At 33.6% G+C, this 21,954-nt stretch overlaps 3 protein-coding genes across 3 annotated transcripts; 1 reads left to right on the top strand and 2 right to left on the bottom strand.

Annotated features, from left to right (window-relative positions):
* Nucleotides 1–845: 845 nt before the first annotated feature.
* Nucleotides 846–8,597, bottom strand: LOC130809182 (OVARIAN TUMOR DOMAIN-containing deubiquitinating enzyme 12). Its single transcript, XM_057674845.1, has 10 exons — nt 8,367–8,597; nt 6,003–6,255; nt 4,575–4,648; nt 4,045–4,099; nt 3,896–3,970; nt 3,013–3,086; nt 2,858–2,906; nt 2,162–2,246; nt 1,864–1,920; nt 846–1,315 (listed from the first exon to the last, which is right to left on the bottom strand). The coding sequence occupies exons 2-10, from the start codon at nt 6,162–6,164 to the stop codon at nt 1,269–1,271; spliced, it is 678 nt and encodes a 225-aa protein (XP_057530828.1). The 5' UTR covers nt 6,165–6,255; nt 8,367–8,597; the 3' UTR covers nt 846–1,268.
* A 2,786-nt stretch (nt 8,598–11,383) lies between these two features.
* LOC130809179 (ribonuclease TUDOR 1-like) lies at nt 11,384–18,747 on the top strand. Its single transcript, XM_057674842.1, has 17 exons — nt 11,384–11,583; nt 12,050–12,201; nt 12,524–12,598; nt 12,728–12,859; nt 12,983–13,078; nt 13,338–13,544; nt 13,639–13,848; nt 13,973–14,080; nt 14,732–14,902; nt 14,985–15,182; nt 15,265–15,633; nt 15,785–16,015; nt 16,126–16,314; nt 16,392–16,472; nt 16,573–16,767; nt 16,993–17,373; nt 18,209–18,747. Exons 2-17 carry the CDS (start codon nt 12,067–12,069, stop codon nt 18,395–18,397), a joined length of 2,967 nt encoding a protein of 988 aa, XP_057530825.1. The 5' UTR covers nt 11,384–11,583; nt 12,050–12,066; the 3' UTR covers nt 18,398–18,747.
* A 501-nt stretch (nt 18,748–19,248) lies between these two features.
* On the bottom strand, nt 19,249–21,195 carry LOC130809180 (protein SRC2 homolog). Its single transcript, XM_057674843.1, has one exon. The coding sequence runs from the start codon at nt 20,995–20,997 to the stop codon at nt 20,092–20,094; it is 906 nt and encodes a 301-aa protein (XP_057530826.1). The 5' UTR covers nt 20,998–21,195; the 3' UTR covers nt 19,249–20,091.
* Nucleotides 21,196–21,954: the final 759 nt, after the last annotated feature.

The raw sequence follows: 21,954 nt of genomic DNA, 5'->3' as shown, positions 1-21,954 counted from the left end.
GGATTATGATAATGCGGAATACTAAGACCTGCTAAAATGTATACCCTTATCATATCATTCCCTGCATCAGTGATTTGGCCTTGATCCTAGATATTCTCGTGTTCTTGCAGTCGATCTACTTGATATTTAATCTGTGTAGTTTTCTACCAGAAATACTTGCCTAATGGTGGTAGGAGATGTATTAACATTCTACTATGGGTTGAAGTTTAAGGAGATCTTAAAAGTCGTTGAGTTTCAATTTGATGTTGATTACTTCTGGTCTCACTTATTTTGCATCATTTAGAATTCTAATTTGAGTATTTATTGCATAACAATTGGCAAGCATGGATGCCGAATGATAAATGCTTTCAATCATTTGTTTTTCACGTCTTTCATTTCCTTTTGTTCCTTCCACTCTTTTTTCGCAGATTTTATATAAACTTACAACTCAAATAATTATAATTGTGGACTTTTAAATTTAAAAATTATAAAAGGTTTATATTTTAAAAATGTATAATTGGATAATTGCATTAAGATATTATATTTTTTATATAACTCTTATTGGTAATTATCAAAATTTGTTACTCTGAAGTCTGAACTTTGAAGAATGTCGTATGAAATAATATAATAGTAAGGTTGCCTACATCTAACTTTTCTAGCCTCTTATAAATCTATCATAAATGAAAATTATTTAATAACATTAGAGTAATAAAAAATTAAACCATATACAATGTAGTATTTCATGGTATAAAAATACTTGCATTGTGAACAATCTGACTTTAAGAATGTGCCTTACTAAACTACTACTGGCTACAAAAATGTCTCAATGTTCATAAGAGAATTTTCTAAAATAGTTCTACATCAAATAAATCAGCAAAAATTGATAGTATATAATACGCAATCGTTGACAAATCGAAATGAGCAAAAACCATTCTATGAATCACAATCCCATCGAGTTTGCAACAGCCTATGCATAAAGCTCACATAGATAAGACCGGATTGTTTACTGTTTACAAACGAAATTGGATAACGCCAAACGGACATCTATTTACATCAAAAAGAAACAAGGGATTAAAAATCGAAAATCGTGAATCGAATGTTAGTATGGTATAGTTTCACAGCCTTGCATACTCAATCCCTCAAGTGAGACTAATGAAAAAATTGAAAAAAAAAAAATAAATCCTTAAACTAAATAACTCAATAGTGTTTATGGCTGTGGATATCAACTTTTAGGCAATAATGTACAACAGACTTATTTCTGATCAACCAACTTCAAAGATCACTGGCATCTAAAACAACCAGTGCTTCTTCTTCGGTTTCGATGGCGGCGGCATCGCTGCAAGAAAATACCCGGAAATGATTAAAATAATTTTAATACAACAGAAAACTAAAGCCCTGTTTACTTCAACTTAAAAGAAAATAAGCAATAAAAATCAATTTTAATCAACAAAAATAAGTTACATTAAGTAAAAGTAAGTTATAAGCAGTAAAAATAATTATAGTTTATAACTAAAATTAGTTCCAAACAGTAAAAGTCAGTTTCAACCTGTAAGAATTAGTTTCAATCCCTAAATTTCAGTTACAATCAGCATAAATCAGTTTTGATCGGATCTGTAAAAATCAAATGAACTAAACAGGGCCTAAATTGAAAAGAGTATTCATCTCTTCAGAAAATTTCCTTCAAAATTAAACAACACTTATTGTCCTCCATTCGCGTTTCCAACATCTCGATTTCTTCCTTCTAATCTTAATCGAGAAAATTAACTATAAATTTATTATTTGCATTTTTAAAAGAAATGTAGGCTCTTACTTCAAACTATACATCCCTGTAGTGAGAACAAAAAAGGATAAGATGATAGCAAACGAGTTGGTAAAAGCACAAACCTCGGAGTTCATACAGGGAATTATAATGAACCTCTGACCAGAAACTTAACCACAGCTCTGCATCATAGAAGATATGGATATCAGTAAGAGCAGCACGTCCGACAATGAGACTCGCATCATTTAAGATATCACTATCAATATCAATATTCAACCCGAGAAAATTCCTTTACTACAATCATTTTATGTATAACTTCACATTTTTTTAATGAGACATAAAATGTAATGACCGCAATCACAATCATGAGAAAAATGAATCGATAAGAATATTGAGTACAATGCATGATGAGATCATGGATACCTCGTTTAGGTGCCTGGTCTTGTGGAACAATTTCAATAAAGCATGTGTCTCGGAAGGAAGTCAAAAGGCATATCTTCGCAGCAAACTACACATAACGAAGCACCAACATGCATGTCAACATAGATGAAATGATGGACCATCAAGCAGAGTACCCACACTATGATATTTGATAGCATGATGGAAATACACCACATTATGTTTGTTAATGCTTCCATATTGCTTTCGTTACAATTGACCCAAATAGTTATACTTGAAACAAAATGGCTCATTAAATCATGTGCAGTTTTTATTTACGTGAAGTTGCACTTTATATTTGCTTACAAGGGTCAATCGGAAACAGCCTCTTCGTTGGTTAGTGTTGTCACTAGCAAGGGTAAGGTTGCATACACCCGACCACTCTAAACTAGACCCTAGGTGGGAGCCACTGAATGACATTGAGGTAATAAAATGTTGTTATAGTAGTTATACTTGAAATTTTCCTTGGGCTCGTTGGATTTTAGATTCCGTTACAAATAGTATACATACAAAAATGACACATTCTCCTATGATTTTCCAATTTTCATCTTACTTATTGTTGATAATGGAAAATTAAACATAGTATCAGTCTGGCTTATCAATTCTCACAAACAAGAATGGAACATTAGAATATGTAACAATTTTACTACAAAGAAAGATGCATAATTAAAAAGCCCGGACCTTATCAGCTGCTGCTTGAAGAGTTAGGTGGTCTCCCCATTCCCCATTTCTGCATCAAACGTGAAATCGAACCGTGGACAAGTAAATAAGCATTGCAACAAATTTTACAACCGTCAAGGGAAAGATAGAACAAGGTTGGAAATAACAGAGCATACTTTGACATTTTCTTGTAGTAATGCTTGTATTTCATTGGAACATAACTTTCATATAGAGACTTGTGCTCCTTTAGCTGAAAAAAGAAACGTATCTTTTTATGCACAAATCAAAAGCTTTTATGTCAAAGATTAAAATTGGGACTAGAACTGAAAACTAAGATATTTCGCAGCCTCCAAGTGCAAGAATAGTTTTCCTCCTCGAATCACTTCAAATTTCATGCCAAGTAGCAATATAAATTATATGTTCCGCTTGCATTAGAATTTGGAGCAAATGTGGGTCAAATTTTCATGCCAGTGTCTACTAGAAACAAAAAATTGATACACATGATAGTCTCTGACCCTTGGAGCCCTGAGCTTAAACTAAAACATTCTAAAACCATAGTTACATGGAACGTGGAACGTAGTCATGCTCTGCGATCCGGGAAAATGCAACCCAAATCGCTCCAGATGACGTCCCGGTGCAGAAGACCTTTTTTAAAAGATATTTTAGCCTTCATTTACAAATTAAAGAAAAAAAGGGAGAAAAAACGAGATAAAACCTTGAAAACTAAAATATTCCACTTGAAAATAATTTCTTAAAGCAAAAAGATCATTTTAAATTAATTGTTTTCAAATATATATTTTATTCATAATGTATCTCATACCCAATTGTTCCTGAGTCAATCTAGGTTGCGTTCCTTGTTTCCGTTTCCATTCCCCGTTCTAAACCGAATGTCGTTCTAGGTAACAATGGTCAAAACTATTAGCAAATGTTAGAATTTCAGGTTTAAATAAATAAACTATAATTTAAAATTTTGCGCTTTCCTCTCGTCTCTCTCAACCCCTTAAATTTTTATCCAATTTTCCGACAGCAGCTAACTAATTCTCATCAAAACAAAGTTACCTGTTTAACCACTTCTTTGCGTACGACTTTGTGATAATCTGGTGACTTGAACATCTGGTCTGAGAGTGCACGAAACTGCAGCAAATGAGAAAATTCAGTAAGCCGGATGAATCAACCAACATTGACATATTTTGTACAGTTCAACTCACCTGACAATTTCCATCACCGGAAACTTTGACTTCGAAAAGACCATAAACTTGTAGTCTGAGAATAACTAAAACATGTAAGAAAACATGCGCCAAAACATGAACAGTAACAGATTGTAAACAAAAGGTTAATTCAATATCTCATTCTTAACCGCAAAATTCATAGTGCAAAAAAAAGGCTGCATCCCATCAACCATGATGCAAAGGTATTTAAACACACCACCAACTATTTCTCGCATTGTAATTTGTGAAAGTGTTGTGTTAAAAAGACGCGTATTGGGCAATTTCGAGGGATATCTCACGTTTTGGCCGATATTTGGTGTTAAGATAACTGCATTACAGCGTCTATTACCGCAATTGTGAATTTTACCGCATTTTTTGCACTATGCGACAAATTATATATCATGTATGTAAAAAGAGGTAATGAGCCATGCTTAAGAGCTATACCACCACTTGACAGAAAAAAAAAAAAAAAAAAAAAAAAAAAAAAAAAAAAAAAACCAATTACTTCAGCAATTCAGCATGAGACAAACCTCTGAAGAAGCCTCTGGTGATCCAAGTTAGCATCACTCAAGGTAGGAATATAGGAATTTATCCTTGGGACAACCTGCAATTTACCAATACAGAGAAAGCATTTAATCAGAACCTCAAGTACAAACAAAATTATAAACTCCAGTTGCTTTAACAGTATTATCATAAATCAAGTTGTTTAAGTCATCAACACAAGAAAAAGAAAGCAAGAAACCTACAGGCAGCAGCCTACTATAAATGTTAATAACATAACCATATAATTAAATAGAAAAATCATTTTACCTCATATTCAAGGACAACGGACTTCAATGCTCCAAATCACGGTACAAAAATACAAGTGAAAAAATTGAAACAGGCCTACTAAAGTTAAACAAGAAAAAAAAAAGGAAAACAAATTTCAGTTTCCGAGAGACACCCAGTTCTACTATGATTTTAAATTATCCTCATTCTGCCCAAAAGAAAAAAATAAATTAACGAGAGGTACTGACTAAGTGATGATCCAGAACCAGTAATATTTTAAATCACTAAAAGTAAACAGGGAAAACCATTTAACTTAGGCAATGAGAGAAGGTGAAGAAAACTCTGTCTCTATTATAACTTGTAAAATTGACATAGCAAACATTCAATAGTCTCAGCAATTGTTTGTTCCTACTTACTCACCATATATAATAGGAAAAAGGATTGAAATAGTATTGTTCCGACTCATTTTCCTTCTCTTAAAGGGGAAAGTTAGTACAATATGCCACTATTCATTTATAGCAGGAATGAACTGATAATTACTCCGAAATCCTCCGAAAAAATATTAGGGAGAAACATGACTATAAATCTGTTATAGAATAAACAAGAGAACTCACCCAAAAGACTAGCCTAATAGGTGAAAGAGCCATTTACTCTATAAACCCCACATTAGTTGCACATACAACCAATTTGGGACAAAGTTCCATAACATTGTAATGGGCTCAAATCCATTCCATTACAAAATCCATCGTTCAGATGTAACTTGAAAGATCACCCATTTTGACTAGATTCATAAATTAAAAGAGAGTAACAGCTAGCAGACTCAAAACTTAAGCAAGAAAACTATGAAAACAATGAACAAAACAGGCATAACAACGATGAGATATGAGAATATAGTCACCAAATATATGCAAGTATTCAAGTACATTGTAACAGTTGTACCGTGTCTTTTTACCAATGAATACTTGTTAGGATTCATTGCACACATATTGACTGCTTAAAGAAAGAACTCAGTTGATGAAAAATTTAACAGAAAAATCTCATATTCAGTAGGGGGAACCGGGAAGATCATTAAAGGGAAAATGTTCAAGGGACTTGGCAGTCTCTCAAGCTAGCACAAGCTAAAGATCTTTAATTACATAAGAAATTATATTTTTTAAAAGCAGAGTAAAGGGAAGAGAAATTTATCTTACAGGAATAGGAGCAAGGTTAGAAAGACGTCGACCAACAGCACCGTCAAGCTTAGAGTATTCTTCTGTTAAAACAAGTGCTATCATCCTATCATCCTCTGTATCAGGCTGACTACTCCATGAAGTCGAGCTAGAACTTCCACTATGGAACTCATTTGTCACCATGTTACAATTGAAATCTTTTACTACCAACACACTCAGACAGACTCGACTCTACAGAGGCTTGATAAATCAGTACAAAACAGGCAAAGTAATCCTGCAAAAGAAGACATTTATCAAAAAAACTACTCGGTAAATACTAGAATATGAAAACAAAAAAGTTTCATTTACGATCAGTGTGTTATCGTGCTGCAGAAGTCAACAAAATTCGTAGAATCCATAAAAACGTTACTATAGGCATAGTGCAAAAATAAGGCCACATAGCCATATTGTAACCGTACATCTTAAAGGTTTTTGCGACTAAAATATAGGTCAAGATTACTGCAAAACCATCCATGTTGACTACAAATCCCATTTTGCAACCGTCACAAGACTGTGACCAAAATCATATTTTTGCACTATAACTAAAGGTGATTTTCAGATGAGACAAGACGACTAAAAACAAAAAAACGTCGACTGATCAAAGGCCACCAACACTAAAAAAACATGATGCATTCTGGGAAAAAGGTTCTATATCCCTTCTTTACAAATTGAGCTATTCAGGAAATTGCCTCATTTTAAGGAAAAAGGGAACCCAAAAAAAGCTTTTGGGAACATTGCTTGAAGCAGCAAGACAGCAACAAAAGCATCAAGCAACTAAATTCATCCAAAGAGGTCAGAAACTTAAGAGGAAAAATACCCTGACAACACGCATCAAAAGGTGCAAAGAATCCAATACAATGAAAAACAAAAACACAATCTTTCCCACAATTGACATATGTTTATATATAGCATCACAATTTAGATTCAATTTATTATTAATTTGAGGAAATGAGACAAAACTGCATTACCTAGTCTGCAACTCCTAAAATCAGATAGACTTGTACTCCTTAGCACTTTTAAGTCAAATGGAATGATTAAAATTGGAACCCACCCCCTTTCTTTTCAGAAAAACACACCCAAAAAGGATAAAAGGGAAAGGAAAAATTGTTGAGATACGTTTTCCTTGTGAATAACCCTTACTTTTGATCATTCATGAATAATCCGAACTTTCACCTTATTTGCTTACAACACCCCTTCGAAAATGTAACCGGCTACAGCAGGTGATAGAGCCGTTTCTAACCTGTTCTCTTCCTTCTTATTGCCGCCATCTTCTTCCTCCTTACTCCATTTCTCCATGGTTAAACCCAAATTTAGGAGAGTGAAAATTCAATTCATCCCTTTACTTTGTTTTTTTCTCTCTTTTTTTTGCAAAAATGAGTTCTCATTCGAAAAATGATGAACCCAAATTTGAAAATAAAGATGAAGAACAGCAGCATACACAAGGCTAAAAGAACAACACCATTTCTTAATTATGATGAAGAACAACATGAATTCGAAAAATTTAGGGATTACATTCGAAAATTAAACAGAAATTCGCAATTTAAACTAGCAGAAATTCGCACATTTAACCAGAAATTCGCACATTTAACCAGAAATTCGCAAATACTAATACCGAAACCTCCGTGAGAATAGTAGCTTACCATTTTTATGAAAAACAACAACAAAAACAACTAGATTCAACCTTCCTTCTTTGAATTTGGGGTGAAATGATGAACCCTATAATTGGGGAAATGCAAATTAGGGGTTTTTGGATGAACCCTAGAATTTTGGGTGAAATGAATTGGGATGTAATTCAAATTGGCATGGAATTGAATGTTGAAGAAGGTTATTTTGGTGCAGATATTAAACTCAGCTTTTCGACTTGTCTGTAGCCGGTCACAATTTCGGTGGGGTGCTGCGAGCAACTAAGCAACTAAGGTGAAAAGTTCGGATTTTTTATGAATAATCAAAAGTATTCACAACAAAACGTAAAAAATAGGGATTATTCTCAATAATTTTCGCAAAGGGAAAAGGGGGTTCATAAGAGACAAAATTGCATGATAAATCAATCATTGGTCTCTTTAAAATCATGAAAGAATTCAACTTTAAAATTGTATCATCATATAAAAATACAAAAACGAAAATACCCAGATCACAATTCTTCAAACATTATTCAAAATTCCATCATTGAAAAACTCAGGAAATTAAATACACATCAAGAGACAGTTACCCAGAAAAAAATACAAAAAATAAAAAGAAAAAAAAGGAAATAGATTGAAATCAAATCAACAAGTAAAAAACAAGGGAAATCAGCAAAATCAAGGACTAAAAAACGAGGAAGGAATTACTTGGATGTAGTAAGATTACCTAATAACAAAAATTCTTTAACAATTAGGGGAAAATTAGAAAAAAGAATTGACTCCGTCTCGTTCTGTTCTTCGTAGATGATTAAAATTGTCGGCTTACAGATATTTTGGGTTGATTTGAAATTGAAATGAAGACGTGCGAGTTTCACAATGGATGTTGTTGGTGAGGGTTGGAGCGGAAATGGAGGAATTTTTCTTCATTTTTATTTCCTTTTAAATATTTTTAGAATTTATTATGCGGAGTAAATTTTTATATTTTATTTTTATTTTTGATTTTGTTAGTACGCGTTAAGCACAAAAAGATGAGCTGCATACAGATTACAGTTACAGTTCGGTGCTCATTGGCAGATGCACACGGATTTTTAGAGACTAATTAGATTCAAGACTGTTTGACAATTAATTTTTTTTTTATTATTAACTTTTTAATTGGTTAAATTTTTTAAAAATATTATATTTATATAAATTTGCACCACTATCTTTGTATTAGTTCGTTTTATTTATTTGCGCTAGAATCTCATTCACCAATTTATTATTTTTAATGATCTTAACTACTACGTTTTATCATTTACTTATTTTTTGTCTTATTCTCCAATTCAATTCCTCTTTTTATTAAATTTCACTTAAAAAGTTTTGGTTCATTTTCATAAGAACCAATAGTTACTTTTAAGTCAAAATTATAACGTTTTTAGCTTTTGGCTTACTCTTGCTCTAATAAACACCTAATATGTAACAGCCATCAAATAATTTTTACCAAATATTTTTTTAAAATAGTCTTAAAATTGACCTTAAAATAACTTTAAAATGAATCAAGGTGCTACTTTGTTCCGCTTACTTTCTATTGTAACTAATTCAAATGATTTTGATTCATTTCATTATTTGAAAATGAATCATTTTTGCATTTTCTTCCTTTTTTTAAAGGAGTTTATTTGTTAAAAAATTGATACTTGTGAGTTTGCGTGAATTGTGGATTTGTTTTAGGACATGTGACCTTACACTAAGTCCTTAAGGAGCATAATGTATATTTGAAAAGGCTTATGGTCTAATTTTTTTTTTAATGTAGGTCACAAGTGTAAGTTTAATAAAAAAAAAAAAAAAAAAAAACTTGTAATAAAAAAAAATTATTAGAACAGTTAATTATTTTATAATTTACCATATTAACGAGTGCTCTGATTGAAAACCAAAACTTCACATTAGTGGAGTGATGAGAATGATAAGGGAAAACTTATATTCAAGTCTCAATTGATTTTAGTAGTATATATGATTTCTTAGAATTTTTATAGCTAAGAACGCAATAACTAAGTTGAAAATACAATAAACTCTAATTGTAATTTAGCATATTTTCTAGTATCATTCTTATTGGGTTAGAATCCTAAAAAAAAATATAATTTTGAATTACAAAGACACATACCAATTTGAAAATGATACTCCTTATAAGATGGAAACGATGTGTTATGTTGTTAAATAGTGTACACAAAATTGAAAACCTCATCCATTAAAAAAATTTAAAACATCTCAAACACCTTTAATTATATCAAGTACATGTGAAATTTAAATACCCCTAAAATCTCCCATATTTTACTTCTTATCAAAATTCTTCCAAGCTCTTACCCCTCTTAAAAAAATCCCAATTATTAAAACGATGCAAAATCTCCCTAACGATGCATAATCTCCTATTTCGGTAATGAAACGAGGAAGTGCAAAAAATAGTTAAAATACCTGAAAATAAAGTGTAATTGGGGACAATTGTCAGTATGCTGAAAGTGCTTATGATTCTTCCATTGATGAGACCTCAAATCTTGCAATACAACATTAGTCTTGTCCGGAGTGGTTTCCCGGAAAACTCCTTCGACGCTCAAGTCAGATCGGAAAACAGAAAGTAATGAATATATTATATATGATAATTAATGAATGCAAGATTAACGGATTATAGGATGAGTTCAGATCAATTAAAGGATATTTGGTTAAGTATAGATTGTAAGTAGGAGGGCGGTGTATTTTTGTGGAGTAGCAATAGGAATATAAAAGCTTTCCCTCAAAGTAAATTGTTGAAGGAAGTATTTTTGGTAAAATAAATTGAGTATATAAGAGTAGAATTGTGTACCATTTTATGTAGTTTTATGAAATATTTATAATAATCTATTTTAGGGACTTTAGAGGTGGTTCCTAAATCATGGGATGATCATGGAGATAAATAATATTTATAGACGTGGGAATAATGGAGAGTTATTTTACGAAGTGAGTAAGAGTGGTGATAGTAGGGGTACTAGGGGACAAAAGAATAGTTAGGGTTTGACTAACTATGTTATTATTGACCTCATAACACCTATCTATGCCCTTAAGATAATTTTTTTTGAAAATGAATTGACATGTACTAATTCAAAATGAGTTGTTACCCATCAAAATAAGGTATAATCCTAAATGAAAATACAGCCCTTTAGTTTAAGTATAATAAATAAAAATTGTAAATGTCATTTATCTTCAAAATTACTTTATATATATATATATATATATATATATATATATATATATATATATATATATATATATATATATATATATATATAATCTAATCAGGTCTAATCTAAAATTTTCCGAGTTTAAATCGGGCTGAAAACCAAAAATAAATAATAATTAAGACCTAAAATCCGAACCGAATACAATCAATTTGGTTCAATTTCAACCGATTTCAATCCAGATTGTCGGTTCGATCTCATTAAAAAAAACCCATAATTTCATAGAACCATACCCATGTTGACTACCTTTAATAGTACTCTCATGTTTATAGACTCCTACCCTTAAAGATTACTACATTTTTCAAGTTAACTTTACTTTTCTTTTTATTTTTTTTGAAATAAGTCAACTTTACTTTATTTAGAATACAACAAAAATCAACCAATATCTTTAACAAAAAAATCCAAAAAGTCAAAAAAAAGAGGAGCAATAAAAATAGGAGTAACAAGTAACAACCAAGTTGAAAAAGAAAAAAAAAAAAAAGAAAACCTAAACCCAAAACCCACTTCCTCTTCATTGCCATCAATATCATTTATCTCCCCTGTTTTTTTCCTTCTTTACAAAATACTTCTATAAATAAATACTTGATTTCTCTCTCTTATTTCTGCAGATCTCACTCTTTCTTTCTCCACTTTTCGTTATTCCTATCCATCCTTCTGAGATCGGATTTTTCTACTGCTGCTGATTTCACCTCCATCGCTTTTCAGGTTAATGTCTTTTGTTTAACGATCTGCATACTGTTTATTTTTTGTTTTGATTGTTTGTTTCTATTCTCTATTATTTGAAATTGATAAGTATTTTTTGATTTGGATAACTGAATTTGTCAGAATTGTTTGATGATGTCAGTTTATGTTGGTGATTTTTTAAATTTGTATTATGGATCTGGCGATATTAATTTGTTGTGCTCACATTTTTTTTTATTACTAGTGCATATATATTTCTCAATTACTTGATTTTTCAGCAATGAATTTGATCGTTTGATTCAAATTCTTATTATTTAAATTGAAGAGCTGAAAATTTTTGATGTCGCTTTGTGAATTTGAGTTCATTTTGATTTATTTGGTAATGCATGAAATTTTAGTGTTCGATCTGCTAATTTCAATGTTAATTTGCTATTAGACAGGCTGAATTTCGTTAATTGATGGTAAATTATTTGATTTTTGTTGAATGTAGATCCAACTGACTTGGTGATGGCGGCCGAAGTGAGGGGTAGAGTAAAAGCTGTTCCTTCAGGGGACACCTTGGTGATCATGAGGATCATCCAAGGAGATGCCGTTCCACAGGAAAAGATGGTCACTTTATCTTATATCATGGCTCCTAAGCTGGTCCGTATATTTTCTGTTTTGTAATTTTGGCTATTTTTAATCTGAAATGCTACTTTTCGCCTCATGAAAACTGCATTTCGCTCTATCATTTTTCGTATATTGAATTTCATTCACGCGTGTCAGAACATTATATATTTGATTCTCAAATTCAGCTCAAAATGACAAAATAGCCCAAAACCAAATCATAATTGTTTTTTTTTTTCGTGAGGAAATTAGCTTGCGTGTGACACTATATAGAATGTCTTCAAAAAGTTGTGTCTATATGTAAATCAAGTGATGATGAGCCTTTTGATGAGCACTACTAATAATCATCTTATACCAGGCTCGTAGAGATACTTATGATGAACCCTTTGCATGGGAGAGCAGAGAATACTTGAGGAAACTCTGCGTTGGACAGGTTTGGGTTCTTTTTTTTTAATTAAATATATTTTTGTTTGATGATCATTAAGGAACTAAGGTAGGTTGATTATGATGCTCTTTCATTGAATCTAAATTCTAAAATACAAGTTCCTATATTTGACTGTAGGTAGTATCTTTTAAAAGAAAAAAGGAGGATATTCCCTCCTTAATGACAGGGACCGGGGCAAGAGAGTTTGGTTCTGTATTACTTGATGGAAAAGATTTAGCAAAGATGGTGGTTTCAAATGGTTGGGCAAAGGTGTGTTTAATGTTATGAATTCTCTTTTAATGAGTGTTGGCTGTTGTGTAATTTAATTCAAAGTCTTGAGACCTAAGTGTATAACTTCTTTATGAGATTGCTCTTGTTGGCTTTGCCAATCAGGTAAAAGAATTGAAAGGTGATGTAAGTCCAGAGTATCAAGAGTTGTTGCAACTTGAGGAACAAGCCAAGCAGCAAGGCTTAGGCAAATGGAGTAAGGTAGATGTCAAAACTCTGTTTTCTGATGCGTTGTTACCATAAATAATAGTTTGCTTGATTTGCATCAAAGAGGCTGTGATGTTGTGGACTTATATATTTCCACCGAAGCCCAGACATGAATTGCTATGAAAGTGGGAAGTATTCAATGTGTTTATGCAATTTTTACTGGTTTATGTCCTGTAAGTCGAATTGTTTTGGACTTAAAAGTAAATTTCTTGAATTTATTTGAATCCTGATAAGCACTGTTCTTCTTGTCCAGACACCAGGTGCATCAGAGGCTGCCATCAGAAATTTGCCGCCTTCTGCCATTGGTGCATCGAATAACTTTGATACTGAGACATTTTTATCTGAAAACAAAGGAAGGTCTTTGCATGCAATTGTGGAGCAGGTTCGTGATGGAAGTACAGTGCGAGTCTACTTGCTTCCTAAGTTTCAATATCTACAGGTTTTTCTGACTGGGATCCAGGTAGGAAAATTGAGATAACTAGTGTCTTTTAACGTGTTACTGAATTTGGAGGCTAGGGTTTTTGGTCTAATATTGTCCTTTTTATGGTCCCTAGTCTCCTTCAATGGGAAGGAGACCAGCGCCGGATAGAGCACTTGAAGCTGAAATTAATACAAATCAATCGAATGGAAAAACTGTTGCTGAAACTCATGCCCCCTTGACCTCAGCTGCAGTAGTTGCAGCAGCATCAGGTGTGGAGACAGCTCCAGATCCCTTTGGAAGGGAAGCAAAGCACTTCACAGAGACACGCACTTTGCATAGAGATGTATATCAGTCAGCCTTTCTTATGTTTCTCAGTGGTTTATGTAATAACATGGGTACATAATGTACCTGGTGTGAGGTTGTTTCGAGTTGAATTCTTAATTTATCTCCTTCATCTCCACATACAGGTACGCATTGTCCCTGAAGCCCGTGACAGTTTTGGAAATTTGGTTGGTTCACTCTATTATGATGCTGATGGTATAGCCAAGAATCTTGCCATGGAATTGGTGAAAAATGTAAGTGGATTTTCCTGTAGAAACTTTAATGAAAACGTTTTGCTAGGATGTTATTAATTATTGGGAAGATTATGCCATGACCATCTTTGCTGACCTAGTTTTCATCGTTATTGTTTGTAGAAAATTATTAGTGATGATTGATGAATCTATTTGGCTTAAACCTTTTTGTTATTGTTTCATGTACTTTCTGCTTCTGGGTATATGACCTGAGCTTGATAGTTGACATGTTCTTGCATTTTTTTTTTATCTTGTACGTACAGTAAGATCTATTTAGCATTCTGTTGATTCCAAATGCTAAATTTGAGTCAAAGTTGTGATTTTGTATTCAGATGCTTCTTTGCTATAAGCTGTTTTAACAGTTGGATTTGTTGATGTGAAATTAGCCATTAGTGTTCATGGTACATCCAATCGTTTATCGTTTCCTACTTTCCACTTTATTTTTGCCGCTTTTCTCTTCTTATCCTGACGTAGGAACTGCAATACTTTTGGTCCGTAGGTTGCTGAGGAGGTTGGTTCTCACTGCTTAATTAAGAACTTAATATTGTTATTAATGCAACATGACTTTATTTGGTTGTTTACCGTGCTTCCTTACATATATGTACTGTCAATATCTGTTGAAATTTCTGACAACCTATATTTCTAACAATGAAGGGCTTGGCCAAGTATCTTGACTGGAGTGCAAAATATTTGGAAGACAAGGATCGAATGGAATTGAAAGCAGCGGAGCTTGAGGCGAAGAAGCAGAGATTGAGGATGTGGACAAACTATGTGCCTCCTGTTACAAATTCAAAAGCAATTCATGACCAGAATTTTACTGGAAAGGTAGTAGGTTAATAGTCCTACCTTGATAGGCTATCTTTTCCAATTACTTGTATGCAATTCTCTAACTCTTCTGTGATATTAGGTGGTTGAGGTTGTTAGTGGAGACTGTATTATTGTTGCTGATGATGCTGTGCCATTGGGTAATCCATTAGCAGAGAGAAGAGTCAATCTCTCTAGCATAAAAGCTAATAAACTGGGTAATCCACGGAGGAATGATGTAGTAGAGCCATATGCACGTGAGGCAAAAGAGTTCCTTCGCCAAAAGCTCATTGGTCGTCAGGTATCCCTTGGTTTTAGCTATTGTCTTTAAGTAGTTAGATCAAAAAAGCAAAGTCTAATGATGACGTTCTTTGTAAATTCAGGTGAATGTTTCCATGGAATACTCGAGAAAAGTCAGCATTGGAGGTGGTATCGAAAATGTAGGTGCCTCAACGGATTTCAGGGTCATGGACTTTGGATCAGTGTTCCTTCCCCCTCAATCCAAGGGTCAAGGGGCTGATGTTACATCTGTTCAATCTACGGCTGGTGGTCAGCCAGCTGGATATAATGTTGCTGAAATGTTGCTTAGCCGTGGACTTGCTAAAGTAGTACAGCACAGAGATTTTGAAGAAAGATCAAATTACTATGATGCTCTTTTGGCTGCTGAGTCCAAACCAAAAGCAAGCAGGAAAGGGGTACATGCTGATAGTAGTGCTAATACACCCGCATACCACATTCAAGACCTCACCAATGTGAGTCTTTACTACATGATCATCACGCTTGTAACTTCAATAAAGCTGTTGCTTAACCCTGCTCCCAAGTCCTACTTTTCATATTTGATATGTTGCTCTTGAAATATTATGATGCAGAACAATATTCATTTTTTAAGCTAAAAATTTTCAGGCCCCAGCAAAGAAAGCCAAGGACTTCTTGCACTTTTTTCAACGAAGCAGGAGGCTTCCAGCCATTGTTGAATATGTACTCAGTGGCCATCGGTTCAAGCTTCTCATTCCCAAGGAAACTTGCAGTATAGCATTTGCTTTCTCAGGGGTGAGGTGTCCTGGACGAGGTGAACCTTATTCGGAAGAGGCAATTGCATTCATGAGAAGAAAAATAATGCAAAGAGAAGTTGAGGTGATTTCTTTTCTTTATGAGGCTCTCCTTAACCAACAAAGAGAAAAAAAAAAGATCATTTTTTCTTATAGTCAACATTTTAAATCCATTCTTGTACCTCAAAATTTCAGATTGAAGTGGAAACTGTGGATAGAACGGGCACTTTTTTGGGGTCTCTTTGGGAATCTAAGACAAATATGGCTGCTGTGTTACTGGAGGCTGGGCTTGCTAAGTTTCAGGCTTCTTTTGGTATGGATCGAATAGCAGATGCGCATCTACTTGCTCAGGCTGAAGAGTCTGCCAAACGCCAGAAGTTGAAGGTTGGCAACGTTTAAATAATTCATTTTTCTTATATAAACTTAGAAGTCCCCATAAACCAACCTTTAGTTCATTGCAGATATGGGAAAAATATGTGGAAGGACAGGAAGTTTCAAATGGGTCATCAGTCCCTGAAAACCAACAGAAGGAAGTCCTGAAGGTTGTTTTTGAAATACGTACATTGTTGCATATAATTATAGTATGTGTTCTGTTGGCTAGAAGTTGAATTTGTATCTTAACCAACTTCTACTTATAAATAGGTAGTGGTTACCGAAGTCCTCGGTGGAGGTAAGTTCTATGTTCAAACAGTTGGTGACCAGATGGTAGCTTCTATTCAGCAGCAACTTGCTTCCTTGGACATTGTGGAAGCTCCTGTGATTGGCAGCTTTAACCCCAAGAAGGGTGATCTAGTTCTTGCTCAATTTAGTGCGGATAATTCATGGAACCGTGCTACGGTAAGAAAAGCAATGTATATATTTTTCAGTAATTAGTTGACTATGTAATACCATATCATGCCTTCAGTACTCAGTACTTATATTTGACTTTAGATTCAGTAACTTTTTATCTAATATTTTATTCATTATACTCTTGTTGCTTTGCGAGTAATTGTTTTTGTGTCACATGGTGGTATACTGGTATTGTCTAATCAAATTTAACATTTGGCTTTCATTTTCTAACAGATAGTGAATGTGCCCCGTGGTGGCCTTGTTCAATCCCCAAAGGACACATTTGAAGTTTTCTATATTGATTATGGTAATCAAGAAGTACTCCCCTACAGTCATCTACGCCCGATACCTTCTTCAGTTCATTCTGTACCTGGATTAGCCCAACTCTGCAGTCTTGCATTCATCAAGGTTCCAAGCTTGGAGGAGGACTATGGACATGAAGCTGCTGAGTATCTGAGTGAGTTAACTCTTAACAGTTCCAGGGAATTTAGGGCCATGATTGAGGAAAAGGATACATCAGGTGGAAAATCAAAAGGTCAAGGAAGTGGCACAGTGCTTTTAGTGACCTTGGTTGATGTGGAAGCCAGTTCAAGCATCAATGCTGCAATGTTGAAGGTATTTTTATACTTTGCTAACACCTTTTTGATTCAATTCTTTTAAAATTTTAAACTTTGCTGTTTTGCTCTGAATCGTGCTATTCTTGATCTCATGCATCAGTTTTGTTGGTGGACATTATGGATTGATTCTCTACATGGTTTCTTGGGTTAATGATTTGGTAAATGAGGCCTAGGGGTGGATTTGGACTTTATAATTTGGGTCAACCAGTCAATAATTTTTTTTAAAAATATTTATGGCGAAAAATTGGAAAATGCCCACAATATTTTTAAAAAGAATATTGGGGAAGTTTGTTCAAGGCTTCAAGCTAGAAAAGGAAGCAGGCACAAATCTTTAATGCTTCTTTAAGGAGAAAATAATTAACATCACACAACTGTTTGTTACTAATGACAATGACTTCCTTTTTATAGTTGCGACATTTTTACTTTAGAATTTGCCTATGTACAACTTGACCATCGATGTTTGATAAGAACAAAGTGGTTTTTCTAAAAGATCGCCTTACTGCTTCACATAAATTAGACGCCCAGGAAAAATGGACTTTGGGCTATTTCTTAAAAAGGAGAGTGAGATGAATCACTAAATTCAGATGTGGATTTCTTTTGGATAGCGACGAGCCAACGAGCTTGGAATCTGTGTTTGTCTGCCCGAATGATGCTTAACTTATTCATGCTCTAATAAGTCGATCTCTTATGTTGAAAATTCATCTTTTCTGGCTTGTGGTCCTGCATATCCTTGCCCGCTCCACCCAGATAAATTTGCAGTTAGAGTAGTGTTTTTCTAGGACTGTTTGCTAAAGCAAGATTCTTCGGAAACTGATTTTTTTGAAATGTTGCAGGCTGGACTTGCTAGATTAGAAAAACAAAAAAAATGGGACACCAAGGAAAGGAAGTCCGCCATTGATAACCTGGAAGAATTCCAGCAGGAGGCGAAGAAGAGCCGAAGTGGGATGTGGGAGTATGGAGATATACAGTCTGACGACGATGAATCTGCTCCTCCTGCAAGGAAACCTGCCGGTAAGCGTTGAGCACTAACAATGACTAGCAACGGCAGTATGTGATACTTATAGTTTAGCTGTAGGCCGGGACTGCACCTTTCAACTCCAAGAGATCGATAAGAGGAAAAGGAGATGTCTTTAAAGTTATACTAATCAGTTAATCTTATAGCAAGTTGACAATTTTGTTATTTATTTCTATTTTAAATCTCAAATTTTGTAAACTTACGGGAAAATTAGTGAACACTGATACTTGAATAAAACTGTTACGCTTATAGTGCGCCCGCCTCTGACAGGTGACGCTAACAATTTTGGCTGTAGAAATGGTTAATTTTGTACCAATCTTTTATAGTAATTATAACATATCTTGTTTCACTTCTTTAGTGATGGCGATTTTGAAGGTTGAGAACTTGTTTACTTGTTCTATCGATCGACAGACTTGTATCGGAATAATAGAGTAGCTGCCCGATTCTTTTCGCTGAGAAATCACGAATGATTACTTGGGACATACCGTTATCTTGTAAAATTGCTTTTTTGCTTGTGTTGTTGATCAAGACAAATTTTACTTTTGACAATTATTAAGAATGAATATCTTATATATTGGGTATTCGATGATTTTCGTACCATTGCTAAATGATTCAACTATAAGATTCTTTGCGTCAACCAAAGAGGGTTGAACAATGAGGATGAGATACATTTTGGGTATGTTGTTCCACTTATTAGACGATTTTAAATATATATGCAAAATCAATCAGAAATTTAACTTTCTCAACAGAAAAAATTAAAGGAATAAGAAATTAAGAAACAAGAATTGGCAGGCAGGAAAAGTTAGAAGAATTTGTAATAAAGCAAAGGGAAGAAAAAGCAAATCTAGAAGAAGAAGATAAACGAATAAAAGTAGCTGAATTTGGTATACCATTTCATTAGCTCAAATGCTAAGGGGTTTGTAAATTGCCTCATAAAAAAATATATCCTAAGTAAAAAAAAAAAAGAAAATAAATAAGTTAATTGAGAATCAAATTCAAAACAGTTCCTGAAAGTGATATTTACTCTCTCCTGATATAAGATCCGATTCTCACAACACACTTTATGTCGGTCTTAGCTCATATGACGCTCATCCAATATGCTGGCATGTAGCTTGGGGCAATGACCTATAGTAAACTGCCATTATTCATTTAACACCACACTTCAACAACGTCGTATGGAATGAAACTTATTGAACTTTACAAAAATTTCTCATCTGAATGTAAAAAGCTAATAAAGTAATCATCAAACTTAATTGGTATGAACAAAATATAACCACACAAAGCCAACCCCTTTGGACTGGACCATAACAAATTTAATTTTGATGCCAATATTCACCCTTATGATTCCCTTTTCTTCCCAATTCCCTTCATTTTCAATCAACATTGATTCAATTTCCCAATAAATCAACCTTTCTTCAGTAATTTAACCCATATCAAAAACGCTAGCGAATTCAAGATACTAACATAGAATATGCCGAACTCTCAGCATGCTGAATTAACTCTGGCTACCATCAATGTTGATAGATTTTTTAATCAGATTGACCCGGACAATGCTTCTGCACATTTGTCAAAAAACACAACTCAAAAAACTGGAATAGAAAGAAAGGACACAATGTTCCATCACCAATCTTTAATTTCCCTTTCCAACCATGTGAAAAAATGTAAACCTCAACTCCAAAATATGTTCCAACACATTTTGATTCATGCCCACTGATGATACCCAGATGAATTGTGACATCCCCAATGTGGGTCTCCATATGGTTGCGTTGGCGGAGGAGGTGGTGGATAAACATCAAGATGTGGTTGCGGAGGTGGCGGATAAAGTGCCGGAGAAGGTAGAGCCCACGTTTGTGGTGGAGCTGGTGGTGGGTACAGAGATGGAGTAGAAGGATGACAATGGTTTGTAGTCATTGATGTGAATGATGATGATGATAATGTATCATATGAATACAATGATGAATATGAATTGGGAGGATAAACTAATGGTGGAACTGAATCTGTCGAATTGTAATCAAGTTTTGGATACTGAATTTTTTCTGAATCAGCTACTAATCCAGATGTATAATGATCATTATGATCTAATTGCTCATGATGATGGTGATGATGATGATGATGATGATGATGGTAACCAGTGATATGAACATCAGAAATAGGGCTAAAATTAGGGTTATTACCAATCACTTTATAAGAAAATTCAAGAATCCCATTACTCTTAACATCTGGATTACGCACTTGATAACTAACAAATCTGGTTACTCCTGCACCAACAGATTGAATCAAATCCTTCAATGGAACACAAACTTCACCAATAATTTTATCCCCAAAAAACTGACCAGGATTTCGAATTTCGAATCGAACAGAATAAGTACTGAAATTTGAATTCATGGAATTAAGAAGGCGTAAATCGAATTTAATTGTATGATTCCATTCCGGATTACCTTCCCCATTATGATCCTCAGGAGTTTTCTGTTCTTGTTTCTGATCTTGGGTGAGTTTTAGGTTATCATCTTTAGAAATTAACGAAACACATACAAAAAGTGTGAGTTTCTGGAAGAAATTGAATGCTGTTAAGCCTTTGCACCATCTTACTGTGATTTCTAATTCCATTTTTTGGTTCAAACTTCTGATCTGATGATCATAGAGAAGGTTTGATTGATTAGGTTAGGTTAATTGTTGAGTTCTTGTTTGTGTATGTGTGTTGATGAGAAGATCTCAACGGTCAATTACATTGTGATTTGTGAATGACACGTTTAAGAAACCGGAGTATGAGATCATGGTTCTATCCACCAATTATTTTATAGCGTGAAGTGTTAATTGATGATTAGTTGATAAATAATTAAATATATTTTTGATAGATAGTTGATGATTGATAAATGTATATTGTATTTATATCTTTCATATTGTCTTAGGTGAGTTAACTACCAGCAAGTGTTGCCAGAGATCATCTTATGGTGAAACAGGTCATATAAGAGTAGTCTAATAGGCTTAATTTTAATTTTTTTTAAAACTAATTTTTTTACAATACACTATCATTAAATTGTTCAATTTACATATAATTGGTACCATTAAGGTCAAAATCAATGCTTTTAAAAATTATAATTGATCATTTATAATTTATTACTTCAAAGTTAGAATTAACCACTTTAAGATTGTTAATAATTCATTTAAGATTATAAATTTATAGGATCCCTTTAAAATTATAAATTATAAATTATAAATTGAAAACATTATAAGAAACTATCTAATCTATATGCTCTTTTTCAAAATACTACATTATCTAACTTTTTTTTGCAAAAAACTACCTAATATAACACAAAAGTCTGCAAATGACTACCAGTTAACGGTTGTCGTATATTGACTGTTAACATTACATTTTGACCAACACGTGGAGTATCACGTGATTACTTAAAACACACTTCTTCTTCAATTGAACACACGATTTCAGAATCATAAATTAAAGACCCCTAATTTCTCCCATCAAACCCATGTTTTTCCCTTTTCTCCTTGATTTCTCTAATTCAATCCTTCAAAGAATCCTAATTTCTCCAATAATTATTCCGCCAT

The sequence above is a fragment of the Amaranthus tricolor genome, chromosome 3 (assembly GCF_026212465.1).
Source record: "Amaranthus tricolor cultivar Red isolate AtriRed21 chromosome 3, ASM2621246v1, whole genome shotgun sequence".
Taxonomy (NCBI): domain Eukaryota; kingdom Viridiplantae; phylum Streptophyta; class Magnoliopsida; order Caryophyllales; family Amaranthaceae; genus Amaranthus; species Amaranthus tricolor.
The sequence above is the reverse complement of the archived record's forward strand: the minus strand, read 5'-3'. Positions and strand labels throughout refer to the sequence as shown.